This window comes from Centroberyx affinis, unplaced genomic scaffold (assembly GCF_046629955.1).
Source record: "Centroberyx affinis isolate AG114_WGS23_722 - 3 ecotype Tasmania unplaced genomic scaffold, CSIRO-AGI_Caff_v1 ptg003001l_1, whole genome shotgun sequence".
Lineage (NCBI taxonomy): Eukaryota > Metazoa > Chordata > Actinopteri > Beryciformes > Berycidae > Centroberyx > Centroberyx affinis.
Window position 1 is genome coordinate 83,477 of NW_027281104.1, and position 11,998 is coordinate 95,474.

The 11,998-nt window shown below is 45.6% G+C and overlaps 1 protein-coding gene and 1 pseudogene across 4 annotated transcripts in view; both read right to left on the minus strand.

The window, feature by feature from the left end:
- cad (carbamoyl-phosphate synthetase 2, aspartate transcarbamylase, and dihydroorotase) overlaps window positions 1-7,218 on the minus strand; it is a 47,996-nt gene extending 40,778 nt beyond the window's left edge. For all 4 annotated transcript variants that reach the window (XM_071537264.1, XM_071537263.1, XM_071537262.1 and 1 more), the window contains exons 1-6: window positions 6,881-7,218; window positions 5,258-5,397; window positions 3,952-4,081; window positions 3,223-3,365; window positions 2,975-3,116; window positions 1,738-1,909 (exon numbers count right to left, since the gene is read on the minus strand). In XM_071537264.1, the coding sequence (XP_071393365.1) occupies window positions 1,738-1,909; window positions 2,975-3,116; window positions 3,223-3,365; window positions 3,952-4,081; window positions 5,258-5,397; window positions 6,881-6,962 (809 nt within the window). In that variant the 5' untranslated portion in view covers window positions 6,963-7,218. The remainder of the gene's footprint in view (window positions 1-1,737; window positions 1,910-2,974; window positions 3,117-3,222; window positions 3,366-3,951; window positions 4,082-5,257; window positions 5,398-6,880) is intronic.
- A 3,295-nt stretch (window positions 7,219-10,513) lies between these two features.
- On the minus strand, window positions 10,514-11,765 carry LOC139659050 (uncharacterized; annotated as a pseudogene).
- Between the last annotated feature and the right edge of the window lie 233 nt (window positions 11,766-11,998).

The following is an 11,998-nucleotide window of genomic DNA, read 5'->3' on the forward strand; positions in this document are numbered from 1 at the left end:
GCAAAAGACTCCCTAACCCCACAGACCTGTTTGTGTGTGTGTGTGTGTGTGTGTGTGTGTGTGCTCAGCCTTATCACAACAAGCCTGGATGGTCCGATACCTCGGTGCTTATAAAGGAGTCCCCAAACTGCTGAGAACAGCAGAGAGCCGCCTTTCACACCACAATGCTCCCAAAGAAAGTGTGTGTGCGTGTGTGTGTGTGTGTGGGCTTTGAGGACATCCCCCTAGCAGGGGTCACTGAGGTCAAAGCAGTTCACCGTCTTGGTCCTGATCCAAGAATCTGCTATTAGCTGAGACAACACTGACTTTCCCAGGCATCAGGGAAAGAAGACATCCTACGTAATGATGGGATGATTTTGACCCTAATTTTTATTCACTCTCTGGGTTTGAGCGTCTATCAAATGACACTATCAAAATTTAAGGAAATACATGGCAGCTGCATTAAGTGAAAAACAAGGAACAGCAAAACAAACTGGGAAAAAACCTCACTTTGAATCGTTTGACTTTTGGTGCAATGTTGCTATCTGACCAGCAGAGGGCGCTCTAATAACTGGACAATTGGCTAAGCAGAAGAAACCGTAGCAGACGTGTGATTGGTTGCAGAGGCAGGATTTCCCACTGTGCTGATTGGCTAAAAACAGCAACTGTTGGTAACTTTATAGCTAGATTTAGTGACTTTTCTGACTGGGCACTTCTCAAAAGAGACTAGCAACAAATCCACCTACTTTTTCGACCATGGAGGTAAAATGTCGATGTTTTGACTCCTAAAGCATTTCGAAAACAATTCTGGGTGTCTGCAGGTCCTCGAAAAGTCTTAAAATGTCTCAACTGTCCTTAAATTCAGCCTTTAAGTCTTAGTCAAATTAGTTTTAGAGGTCTTAATGTTTTTTTGTCTTAAACGTTTTGTATGCAGACGCTTTTGGAAAACATTTAGAGCCTTAAAAAGCTTTAGAGCCTTTGCTGGATGAAGCTCATCAAGTTGGATGCTTAGTTAGGGCGTTTTCACACCTATAGTTTGTTTGCTCTGGTCCGAATCGGTTGATTCAGGTCAATCAGTTTGTAAACTTGGGAGCGTTTTCCCTTTGGTTCGGTTTCTTTTCACACGGAGAAAAATCCAAGCGAACCAAAATGCGTCACTACAAACCAGGTGAGAACGTTCGCTCCGCTTATTGGTCAGATGTGTCTGGGGTGGGAGCAGGAAAGTAAATACGGGAAGAAGGTCCTGTGTTCTGGACTAGTGCACATTGCTATGCAACATGGAGCAACGGCAGAGTTGGCATTTGCTCATAACTGTGGTAATTATCTGGGCAATATACCAGGCAAGTCTGTACCAGCAGAATGCCCAATGCACTTTGAGGAAATGTCTTGAAAATGCTATACTGGCTAAACCTGCTATACCTGCTATACCTGCTATACCTGCTCTACCTGCTACAGGAGCCGTTTAGCTCAAACTTGCTGAGTAAATTACACCTGGTAGTTGGGTCGGAGGTCGGATCACGTTCCCACCGCAAACGAACCGCTCCAGAGTTCGTTCGGGACCGGACCGAGACCGCCTCCTCTAAAGGGTCTCGGTGCGGTTGTTTTGGTCCGCGCCCCGAGTGCGATTACTGTGTTCACACCTGCCCAAACGAACCGCACCAAGGGGGAAAACCAACCAGAGTCCGATTTAACCGGACTAAACGCCCTTAGTTGGAGATATCGTGTTGTGTTTATTAGTGCTGGGTGTGAGGAACTGACTTCATCTTGTAGGTCTTTGCTCCGATGACTAAGGAGAGGAGCTGGTGTCCAAGGCAGATACCGAACAGCGGCTTGGGGCGGTCCACACACACCACCTTCCTCACGTTGTCAATGGTGGCCTGGCAGAGCTGGGGATCTCCAGGGCCGTTACTGATGAACAGACCGTCGAAATCTGGGGAAAGACAAGAAAAACGTTACGCTTGTACTACCACTGATGAAGGCTGGACCGAGTCAGTTTGCAGATATGGGGCCCAATATTGGCCTTTTGTTACCTGCACCAAGGAGGTTCTGTTTTTGTATCTGTTTGTCTGTCTGCAGGATATCTCATACTTGTACACAGATTTTTAATGAAATTTGGTGGACAGATAGGCCTTGAGCCAAGGAACAATTGATTTGATTTTGGTGGTGATATGAATATAGAATTTCCGCCATTAGAAACCATTCTGTCTGGCATTATACAAAAAAGAAAAAAGAAATCGCCCTCTGAAAGGTCATAGTGGGATCACAGTTCAATCTTTTATAAAAAGCCAACTGAGAGACAATTATGTAACAATTATGCGTTAATAAGTTACGCATACAATACAATGCATGAATATGTTACTTCATTCTGGGGTTCAATTGAGAGTTTTAGTGTCCCATCATCTAAATGCTGTTTGAGAGGTATGAATAAAATTTGGTTGGAAACTGAAACCTTTTAATTGTTTAAGTTTTTTGGAATGAAAATAATCTAATTTAAAGATTTTGAATATCAGTACAATATGTCGGCTATATCAGCAGCTTCAGTCCAAAAATATCCATATCATCGTTCAAAAAGCTCCCATCGCTCAAACCCGAGTAACTAGTATAGGTCAGCTCTAACAATCACCCTGCCACAATTTGATTTAGAACCATTTGTTTCTCTCATCCAGTGGTTCTCAACGTGGGGTCCGGGGACCACCAGGGGTCCTTGAGGGCATTCCAGGGGGTCCCCGGCAAATTGATGAATTGTTAAAGTTCATGATTTTGTCATTTTAGAATGATTATTTTGATCATAGTTTCACTGTTATCTCTCTACCTACAGTACAGATAGTCATGGAATTCTGGACAAAATCATTCTCAGACTTGGGTCCGAGAGACAAAATCTCATCAAATGGGGGTCTGTGGCTCTAATGTGGACTAAATTCCTTGCTATGAAAAAGGCTGAGAACCACTGCTCTAATCTGTCCCGTCACTGATGCGAGCGGTGTGTGTTACCGACCTGTGCTGTCCAGCGGGTGGTCCCAGGGGACGACGGTAACACGGGCCCCTCTTTGGGCCAGGCAGCGAATCTGGTTGTATTTGATGCCGCAGTCCACCGCTGTGATTCGCAGACTGCCGCTGGGGTTGAACACTCTTGGCTCCTGGTGACAAGCGGTAGAGAGATAAGTGTTTTTTCCTTTTAAAAGATAGTCTACTGAGTACATCAGAGTTGTTGGTGGTAATTCAGGCAGGATGAGTGCCAGGTACCTTCATGGAGACCTCCTGGACCAGGTTCCTCTGGTCGGGGTTGTCGAAGGGGACGCTGGCCTCAGGGGTCCCGTCCATCACCAGCTTCCCCAGCATGGTGCCCTTCTCTCGGATCTTCTTGGTCAGACGGCGGGTGTCGATGCCTGCGGTAAAGAGACAAGTGGACAAAAAAAAGCATATACAAAAAGTGAATGTCAAATGATGCAATATATATCCAGGATTATCCAAAATTATCAGCTTTTAGACCATTTTACACAACACACATGCGAATTATACCCCTTCTCTTACTTTATCTTGGTGTTTCTTATGCTGCATGCTTTAAGTCAGTGTTTCTCAACGTGGGGTCCGGGGACCACCAGGGGTCCTTGAGGGGGTTCCAGGGGGTCCCCAGAAAACTGATGAATTGCTTCAGCATTACAGTTAGAGAATGTAGAAGGATGACTGTTCTGATCATAGTTTCTCTGTTATTTCTCTACTAGATAGTCATAGAATTCTGGACAAAATCATATCCAACAATAAAAACATTCTCAGATTTGGGTCCGAGAGACAAAATCTCATCAAATGGGGGTCCGTGGCTCTGATGTGTCGTAAATTAGGGGTCCTTGATATGAAAGAGGTTGAGAATCACTGCTTTAAGTGACGTTCTGGACTTGCCTTTACTTCACAACATTAGCCCGACATATAACTGGCCCAGCAACCCGATACACAGTAACCTTACTAGGCACTGACCTTCTAACCCAGGAACACCTTGCTCTTTGAGCCACAGGTCCAGTGACATGGCTGAGCTCCAGTGACTGGGGTTCTCCGACAACTCTCCTATGATCAGAGCTGCGGCGTGGATCTTGGACGACTCAAACCACTGAGGAGAGAACAGCAGGAAAACACACACACATCACTATGTGGTATGGGCAATCTCTTTCATTAATCTTAGAATATTTACTTCTTACAACAGGGTGGTCTTCTGTTCTGGCCACCGAGTTCAACGCAAAATGATAAAGCTCATGGTGAATTTGTAGCACCGTTACACCATTATGCCATTGAAATAAACGTTTGAGACCAGGGTGCGGTTTTTATCCAGTCTTTCATTAGTTAATTGTTCCATGAAGACAAGGCAACCTAGTCTACAACACAAGTGAATGGGTATGAGTGTACTTCTTTTGAACTGAGTAGTTTGTACCAGCCACAGATTCATTTAAACTAGAATTTATAACCTCCTCCTCTCCTTGTCTCCTCTCCTCCTCTCCTTGTCTCCTCTCCTCTCTCCTCCCCTCTCCCCTCCCCTCCCCTCTCCTCCTCTCCTTGTCTCCTCTCTCCTCCTCTCCTCTTCTCTCCCCTCTCCTTGTCTCCTTTCCTCCTCTCCTCTCCTTGTCTCCTCTCCTCACCTTGTGTCCTCTCCACTCTCCTCTCTCCTCTCCCATCCTTGTCTCCTCTCCTCTCCTTGTGTCCTCTCTCCTCTCTCCTCCTCTCCCATCCTTGTCTCCTCTCCTTGTCTCCTCCCTCCTCTCCTCTCTCCTCTCCTTGTCTCCTCTCCTTGTCTCCTCTCCCCTCTCTCCTCTCCTCCTCTCCTTTCCTTGTCTCCTCTCCTCTCCTTGTCTCCCCTCCCCTCTCCTCTCCTCTCTCATCTCCTTGTCTCCTCTCCTCTCCCCTCCCCTCTCCTTGTCTCCTCTCCTCCTCTCCCCTCCTTGTCTCCTCTCCTCTCTCCTCTCCTCCCTCCTCTCCTTGTCTCCTCCTCTCCTCTCTTCTCCTTGTCTCCTCTCCTTGTCTCGTCTCCTCTCCTCTCCCCTCTCCTCTCCTCTCCTCTCCTCTCCTCTCTCCTCTCCTCTCCTCTCCTTGTCTCCTCCTCTCCTCTCTTCTCCTTGTCTCCTCTCCTCCATGGTGGGACACACAAACCATTTCCATACTTCCATGCTCTTCCTCCTTTTCCCCCCCGTTTTCTAACTATTTTGCAACGCACTCTGGTACACACAGGCTTTGTGCTTTTAAAAGGCCTATATGAAGTAATATAAAGTTGACTTGACTATCAATGCCAGCCCACCTTGCTGAGTCCAAACTCCCCTTCTCCATCCTGCGGTACACCGTAGTTGCCCACAAGGGGGTATGTGAGGGTCAGGATCTGACAGCGGTAGGACGGGTCCGTGAGAGCCTCCGGGTAGCCCACCATGCCCGTCTGAAACACTGGAGAGAGAGAGACACACACACAAGATCCATTAGTACATGATCAGCAGACTGCCCCATACACAATCAGGTATATCAATGTGTTTCACCACACATTGCATCAGTAAGTGATAACACTGTGGACACTCTGTGAGTCATTCCATCTGAAATCAGACAGGATGTGGGACTTCTACAGACTTCGGTTTCAAACTGTCCTCATGTTGTTTTCACACAATCCGTGTGTATTCAAATGAATAAAGATGAACTGAAATGGTCATTTTATCATGAGGGGGTTTCATAAGAATAACGCAAATCTCTACACGCATAGAAATATCTGTAAAATGTTCTGATGCTGAGCAAATATGGCCACACGTGATTTATACTGAAGATATATCACAAAACAAACCAAAACAAAAACAGTCTGCTTTTTCATCACCACTATTTCCAGAGAAACTGCGATCTGAAAATATTGTCCCAATAAAAAGTGATGATTCTGGACCTTTATTGAACCTTGTATTTCTTGTAAACTACTAGCCAATGCCTACTACGGCACAAGTTTATCCAGTTCCACTATTCAGTTTACATTATGACAGTGTCACATCACCTCTTCTGTATACATTAGGGCTGTCCATTCCCCCTTCACATTTAATTAGACTATGAATTGACTGAGATGATACATTACAAATCTAGATTAAAGGACTTTTAAAGGCGATTTTCAGACAGAGATACCTCCGCAGTTTCACAACCAATCTCAATGCCACTGTGGACTAGGACTGGCACAAATAAAAGTCATGCCTGTTATCAATGAAGTAGGAACAAGACAAACAGAGCGCATCCCACTGCAAATAATACACATAACCAATAGGATTACATATCAGACTATTAAAAGAATTACATCCAAACGTCAAAACAACACTATAATCTGGGTGCAAGTTAATTCTGTAATCAAACTGATTCGTGGCACCCAGATGTGAGAGGCTCTTCTATGAATGAATGAACTATGAATCATTCCGCCAAATTCCGTTTAACAATCTGGCAGTTTAATGCTACCTTCCTTATTAGGTGAAGTACATACCGGGTAGAACATGACCTAAGACTTTACCAAAATGAATAAGGTCCACTCTTCAATACGGCATGCACGCAATACACCAAGCAGCACTTATTTCAATACAGTTCAACTTCTAAGAACGGGTTCGCCTGTTACGCCTACATTTGTCTTCCACTAAGATGCAGCGTGGGTGGAAATAGCGAGCGGTGTGACCCAATTCTAAAAGTTGTAATTTTACCTAGGTAACGTGCTGCATGGCGGATCATCTATACGCCGAATTTCCCATAAGACCCTAATGATTACTGAAAGGACAAAACTCGTGTTCTACAATGTATACACGCTTGTCGATAAGCAAGGCCGCATTAAACTGCCAAATTTGAGAAAATAAATGCCTAAAACACTAAAGGAGTGCAAACTTAGTGACAAGAATACATTTCAGTTCATGCTAGCACTTACCAACTTCTCCCGATACTGACACATTTGCACCAAAAGGGCGGCCTTTGAACGTTGTCCCATCTTCTAAAATCAAGGTCGCCATGCTTGTCAATATTTCTCAGATAACTATGGCTGTTACCAGAGTATTGATGGATGATATCCGAGTATTGGTGAGCTCCGGTTCCCACGTGAAACTCACGCCGCGCGGGGAAGCAGGAGATGCAGCCAAGCAAACACGACAAAAACTTTCGATAAAAACAGGATTTGACGTCCGAACGGGAGTCTGTCGCTGTTTTTCAAAGTCCGGTGTACACGGAGAAACTACTTAAAACGTCAAAATGATGTTTAATAAGGTTATTAACCGGTTAGTCGAACAGGAGAGTGCATGCAGAGTGTTCCACACGCTGCCAGCAGTGTGGAAGTCAGCCCGCAGCCTCCGGTGTCAAGTTGGACTCGATAACATAGAGCACTTCCGTTCGCAACTTTCAAAATAAAAACCCTATTGATGGCCATTTGAACTTTTGGGGGGTAATAACCCGACTTTTTCGAACTAATCATCTCAACTTATCTATAGTGCGTAATGAAACAGAGTGAAAATAGAATTGAATAACTATAAATCTGTGGTAAATGAAAATACAATTTTAGTCTCCAAAATTTCCTTTTCATACCATATATTCATAGCTAAATCTTCTTATGCAAAACGCCATACATACACAAAGGCGGAAAACGTTGGAAAAGTCCATTCAACAACTATAGAATGGTTCGGGTTCCAGTCAGAGTAAGCAATAACTGTAATGTCATGTGCTTGCCACTTACCATACATGTACAGGGCTTTATTTTGAAGGCAAACGCAACAATTTCCGGTATCATTCTGGCTGTCTCTGGCTGACTTGACCCAGTGTTCAGCTAGAGCGTCAATCCTGACGTCACCACGCTGGAGGAGGAACAAGAGACGTACCTGCAGCATCACGTATGAGAAATTGAATATAGCCCTATAATGCCATGCCTATCATGCAATAGCCCTGTGCTATTGCATCTAATGCTGTGTAATGCTATTCCAGATGGTATTAAAAAGCTAATAAAAAGCCATTTATCTTTTGGAACTTATGAGAAAGTAGACACACATAACTTGAGGCCTAATCAAATCTTTGACACTTGTAAACAATAATAACCCAATTCACTATGATATTTTTATTTAATATTTCAATTAAGTTACTTCTCTTTCATTAAGTTGATGTTTATAAAGCAGCTGGAATCACATTAGCTAAGAGTGACCATGTGAATTTTCTTTTAACAGCACTTTAACACTGCATACATTCAAACTGTTCTCAGAAGAAATGAGAAACAGTGTGTGTGTGTGTGTGTGTGTGTGTGTGTGTGTGTGTGTGTGTGTGTGTGTGTGTGTTGTCGGAGGAGAATTAGTTTGTACAATTTGTTGAAAATTTGTTGTAGTCGATGTTCATTTTAGAATTTAATACAGATTTTATTTGGTGGTATTGAATGTATTGTTTTTCCCCGATAGGCTACCATACTTCCGGACCAGGGGCCGGATTCACCAATGTGTTCTTAAGATAGATCTTAAGAAATGACATAAGAGGAAATTTTAGGAAGTTCTTAAGAAGGCTCTTAAGTGCAGTTCCTCAATATTTTCTTAGTAACAGTCTCATTTCTAATGAATATCTTTAATTTTCCAGCTTTTAGCAATAAATCGACCTGCCTGTAGCAACTTCCCCTGAAAATTAGTTGGCAACACTGGCTCCAACCCCTCCCATCTGAGAGAGCTGGACCTGAGCTACAATCATCCAGGAGCCTCCGGAGTGAAGCTGCTCTCTGCTGGACTGGAGGATCCACACTGGAGACTGGACACTCTCAGGTATGGAGAGGCAAAGTCTGCTGAGGAATATTGATTAATGTCAGGAGTTACAGGAGTTATGACTGATGCTGTATGGAAAATCATTCATAAAGAAGGTTATTAAATGCCCATGTTTCCACCATCAAAGAGAATCTGCTGATCTGACTTTGTTTATTCCCCCAGTGTGGACCATGGTGGAGTGCAGAGGTTGAAACCAGGTCTGAGGAAGTGTAAGAATATATTTACTTTGATTCATGAAAAGCAGCAACACACATTCAGCTAGTTACATGGTGTAGTTGCAGTTTCTTTTGTATGTTATAAGCTGCTTTTAACAGTTGAACCCCCCAGAAAACATATAGCTGATGTGTGACTACAGAGACATTTTTTACTCCATGATCTTAATTTTACTAAAATAAAATCCAATGAAGTGCTGTCTGCAAAAGCAAATAATTTGCTCCCAAGTCCAACAGCTTTTTCTCTCCACTAAATTAAAGCCCTTTTGTGTAGAATTTGAATCTGATTCTATCATCCTCCAATTAATTTTGATACCATAAAAGTTTGTCAGTAGAAAAATGAGACCATCGGCGAGAAAATTGGTTTAGTTTATGTGTTGCTTTCAGTCTGTTCACTCTCTGTGTCCGGGGGTACGAATTGGCATGAAGTGCCGGACTGACTTATGGCAGAAAGTCAAACCAAACCAGGGAGAACACAGTTTGAAAGCAGACTATTTTCATAGATTGAACAGCGTGAAGCTAATCAGTATGGCAGATAGTGGTAACATGGAAGGCAGGACTCTAACTGCTGGACCCTCTGCAACAAAACAAAACAAGAAGCCCTAAACCCAGCAGAAGAGGCTAAAAGAGCTAAGAAAGATAGGGAGGGGAGCACCGGGAACCGGTAGCCCCGCTGATCGGTCAGCTTGAAGTACCCGTTCCCCGGCCCCCCTGGAACGATGGCAGACCTGAGCCCCCGGGAGCCCCACGGAACTATTGGCGCCCAGCACTAGTTCTATAAGAGGCTAAAAGAACGAGCGTAACAAAGTACGGGGTCAGGCCGACCAGAGGTACTTCACTCATCGGAGCGCTCCAGGAGCTACAGGGGTTTAAAGTACCCATATTCTACACTTTCCAGTGTTTTATTTTATGTCTTGAGGTCCATTCAAAGCTGTTTGTGTGGTGTCATGTACCAAAAACACTCTCAATCCATTTTTACATTTTCCAGCATCTCTCTGAGCCTTACCAAGAACGAACATTTACGTATGTAAACACGGTTTTATGAATGAAGTGAACTTGGAACCATTGATTACTTACCCTTGGGTCAGGAGCATTATACCAAATTAATCATAACTGTGTGCGCACCCACACACTCACTCTCTTTTTAGCTGACTCAGAAGGGAGAGCCTAGAGCCCACCTTCCACTGCCGAGTGACAATGAATGGTTCCAGGTTCACTTCGTTCTTAAAACCGTGTTTACATACATGAACGTTTTATTTCATGTCAGTGAACCTGTAACCATTGACTACCGTATACCAAATTAGTCATGAGGAGAGTGGCGAACACTACCAGGCCAACAGAACCATCTGCAGAATGAACGGATTAAAGAAGTGAATGACACTTAGTCTTCAGCAACAATAAAAGAAAAACACAGAACCCGCTGAAGAAAAGACAGGATCACAGAGATGTCAAGTCGTGGGGTTTTCCCCGTTAGAAGCACGCCAATCCCTGAACACTCTCCACTTGCTGCTGTACTGCAGTCTGGTGGAGAGAGCCCGGCAGGCTTGCAGAGTGTCTATACATCCCCGCCTAAGCCAAGCCCCTGCAAGCGCTGCCGTTCAAGGGCCACACATGAAGGCTCAGAACCTGAGGCTTTGGGTGCCAAATCTTCCCTTGCACCTGCGACAACATCTCTAGCCTGACTGGGAGAGGCCATTGGCTGCCCATGGTCTGCCCATCCATGGTCTCTGGCCAGTTCGGGGCCACTAAGAGCACCTGGGTTCCCAGCAGCCTGATCCTTGTTAGCAAGGCTGGAGGAGAGAAAGCGGGGGGAAAGCATATAGCCTGTCTCGTGGCCATGGAAGACTCAGGGCATCTGTCCCCAGTGGCCCTGGTGGGCCCTGAATTGAAAACCACAAGGGGCAATGAGTGTTGTCCTCTGCAGCAAAAAGGTCCACCCCTGCTCTCCTGAAGCGACCCCAAATTTTCTGCACAATCTGTGGGTGCAAGCGGCACTCGCCCGGGTGGGGAACACCCCGTGACAAGAGGTCTGCTGCTACACTCTGAGACCCCAGGAGATGTAAAACCCATCCTGCCGATTTATGTAAGACACCACTGCAGTGCTGTCGGTCCTCACCAACACCTGCCTGCCAGCTGGGAGGAAGTGCTTTAAAGCCAGGCTGACTGCCTCCATTTCGAGGAGGTTCACATGCAATCCCTGCTGCGCAGGACCCCAGTGCCCCTAAATGGACCTCCCTTCCCAGACTGTGCCCCAGCACGAGAGGGAAGCGTCGGTGGTTATGGTCACCCTGGAGGAGCCCTGGCCCAGGGGAACCCCTTCTTCAACAGCCAAGGACCGGCTCCACCACCTGAGGACCCCTTGGCTCTTCTGAGGCAAAACCAGCAACTTGGATTTGTCCTTCCTTGGACACACCTTCTGACTTATGAACCACCGCTGAAGGGGGCGGGTGTGCAATAGGCCCAATGGCATGACCTGGGCAGCCGCTGCAAAGAGGCCCAACATCCTCTGGCACCTTGCCACTGACACCGGCCTGCCGGAAACACAGCCGGCAATGCACTCCATAATTGCTCTCCTCTCCTGCGTCAGACACGCCCTCATTACCACAGAGTCCAGCATAAGCCCCAGATACCTGATCCTTCTTGTTGGGTTGAGGTGGCTCTTCTCTGGGTTCAGATGCAACCCAAGGGAGAGGAGATGAGCCAGCACAGCCTCTGTGTGAGCTCGAGCCTGGCTCTCTGACTGAGCACAAACCAGCCAATTGTCCAGGTAGTTGCAGACCTGTATGCCTGCCTGACGCAGGGGGACCAGTGCTGCATCCATACACTTTGTGAAGGTGCGTGGAGACAGAGACAGGCCAAATGGAAGGACTGTGTACTCGAAGGCTCTTCCTTGAAAGGCGAACCCGAGGAACTACCTGTGATCTGGACAAATAGGGATGTGGAAATATGCGTCGCGAAGGTCCACTGCCGTGAACCAGTCGCCTGTCCTGATGGACTGAAAGAGTGCTTTCAACCTGAGCATTCGGAAGGGAAGTACCTTGAGGTTACTTGTTT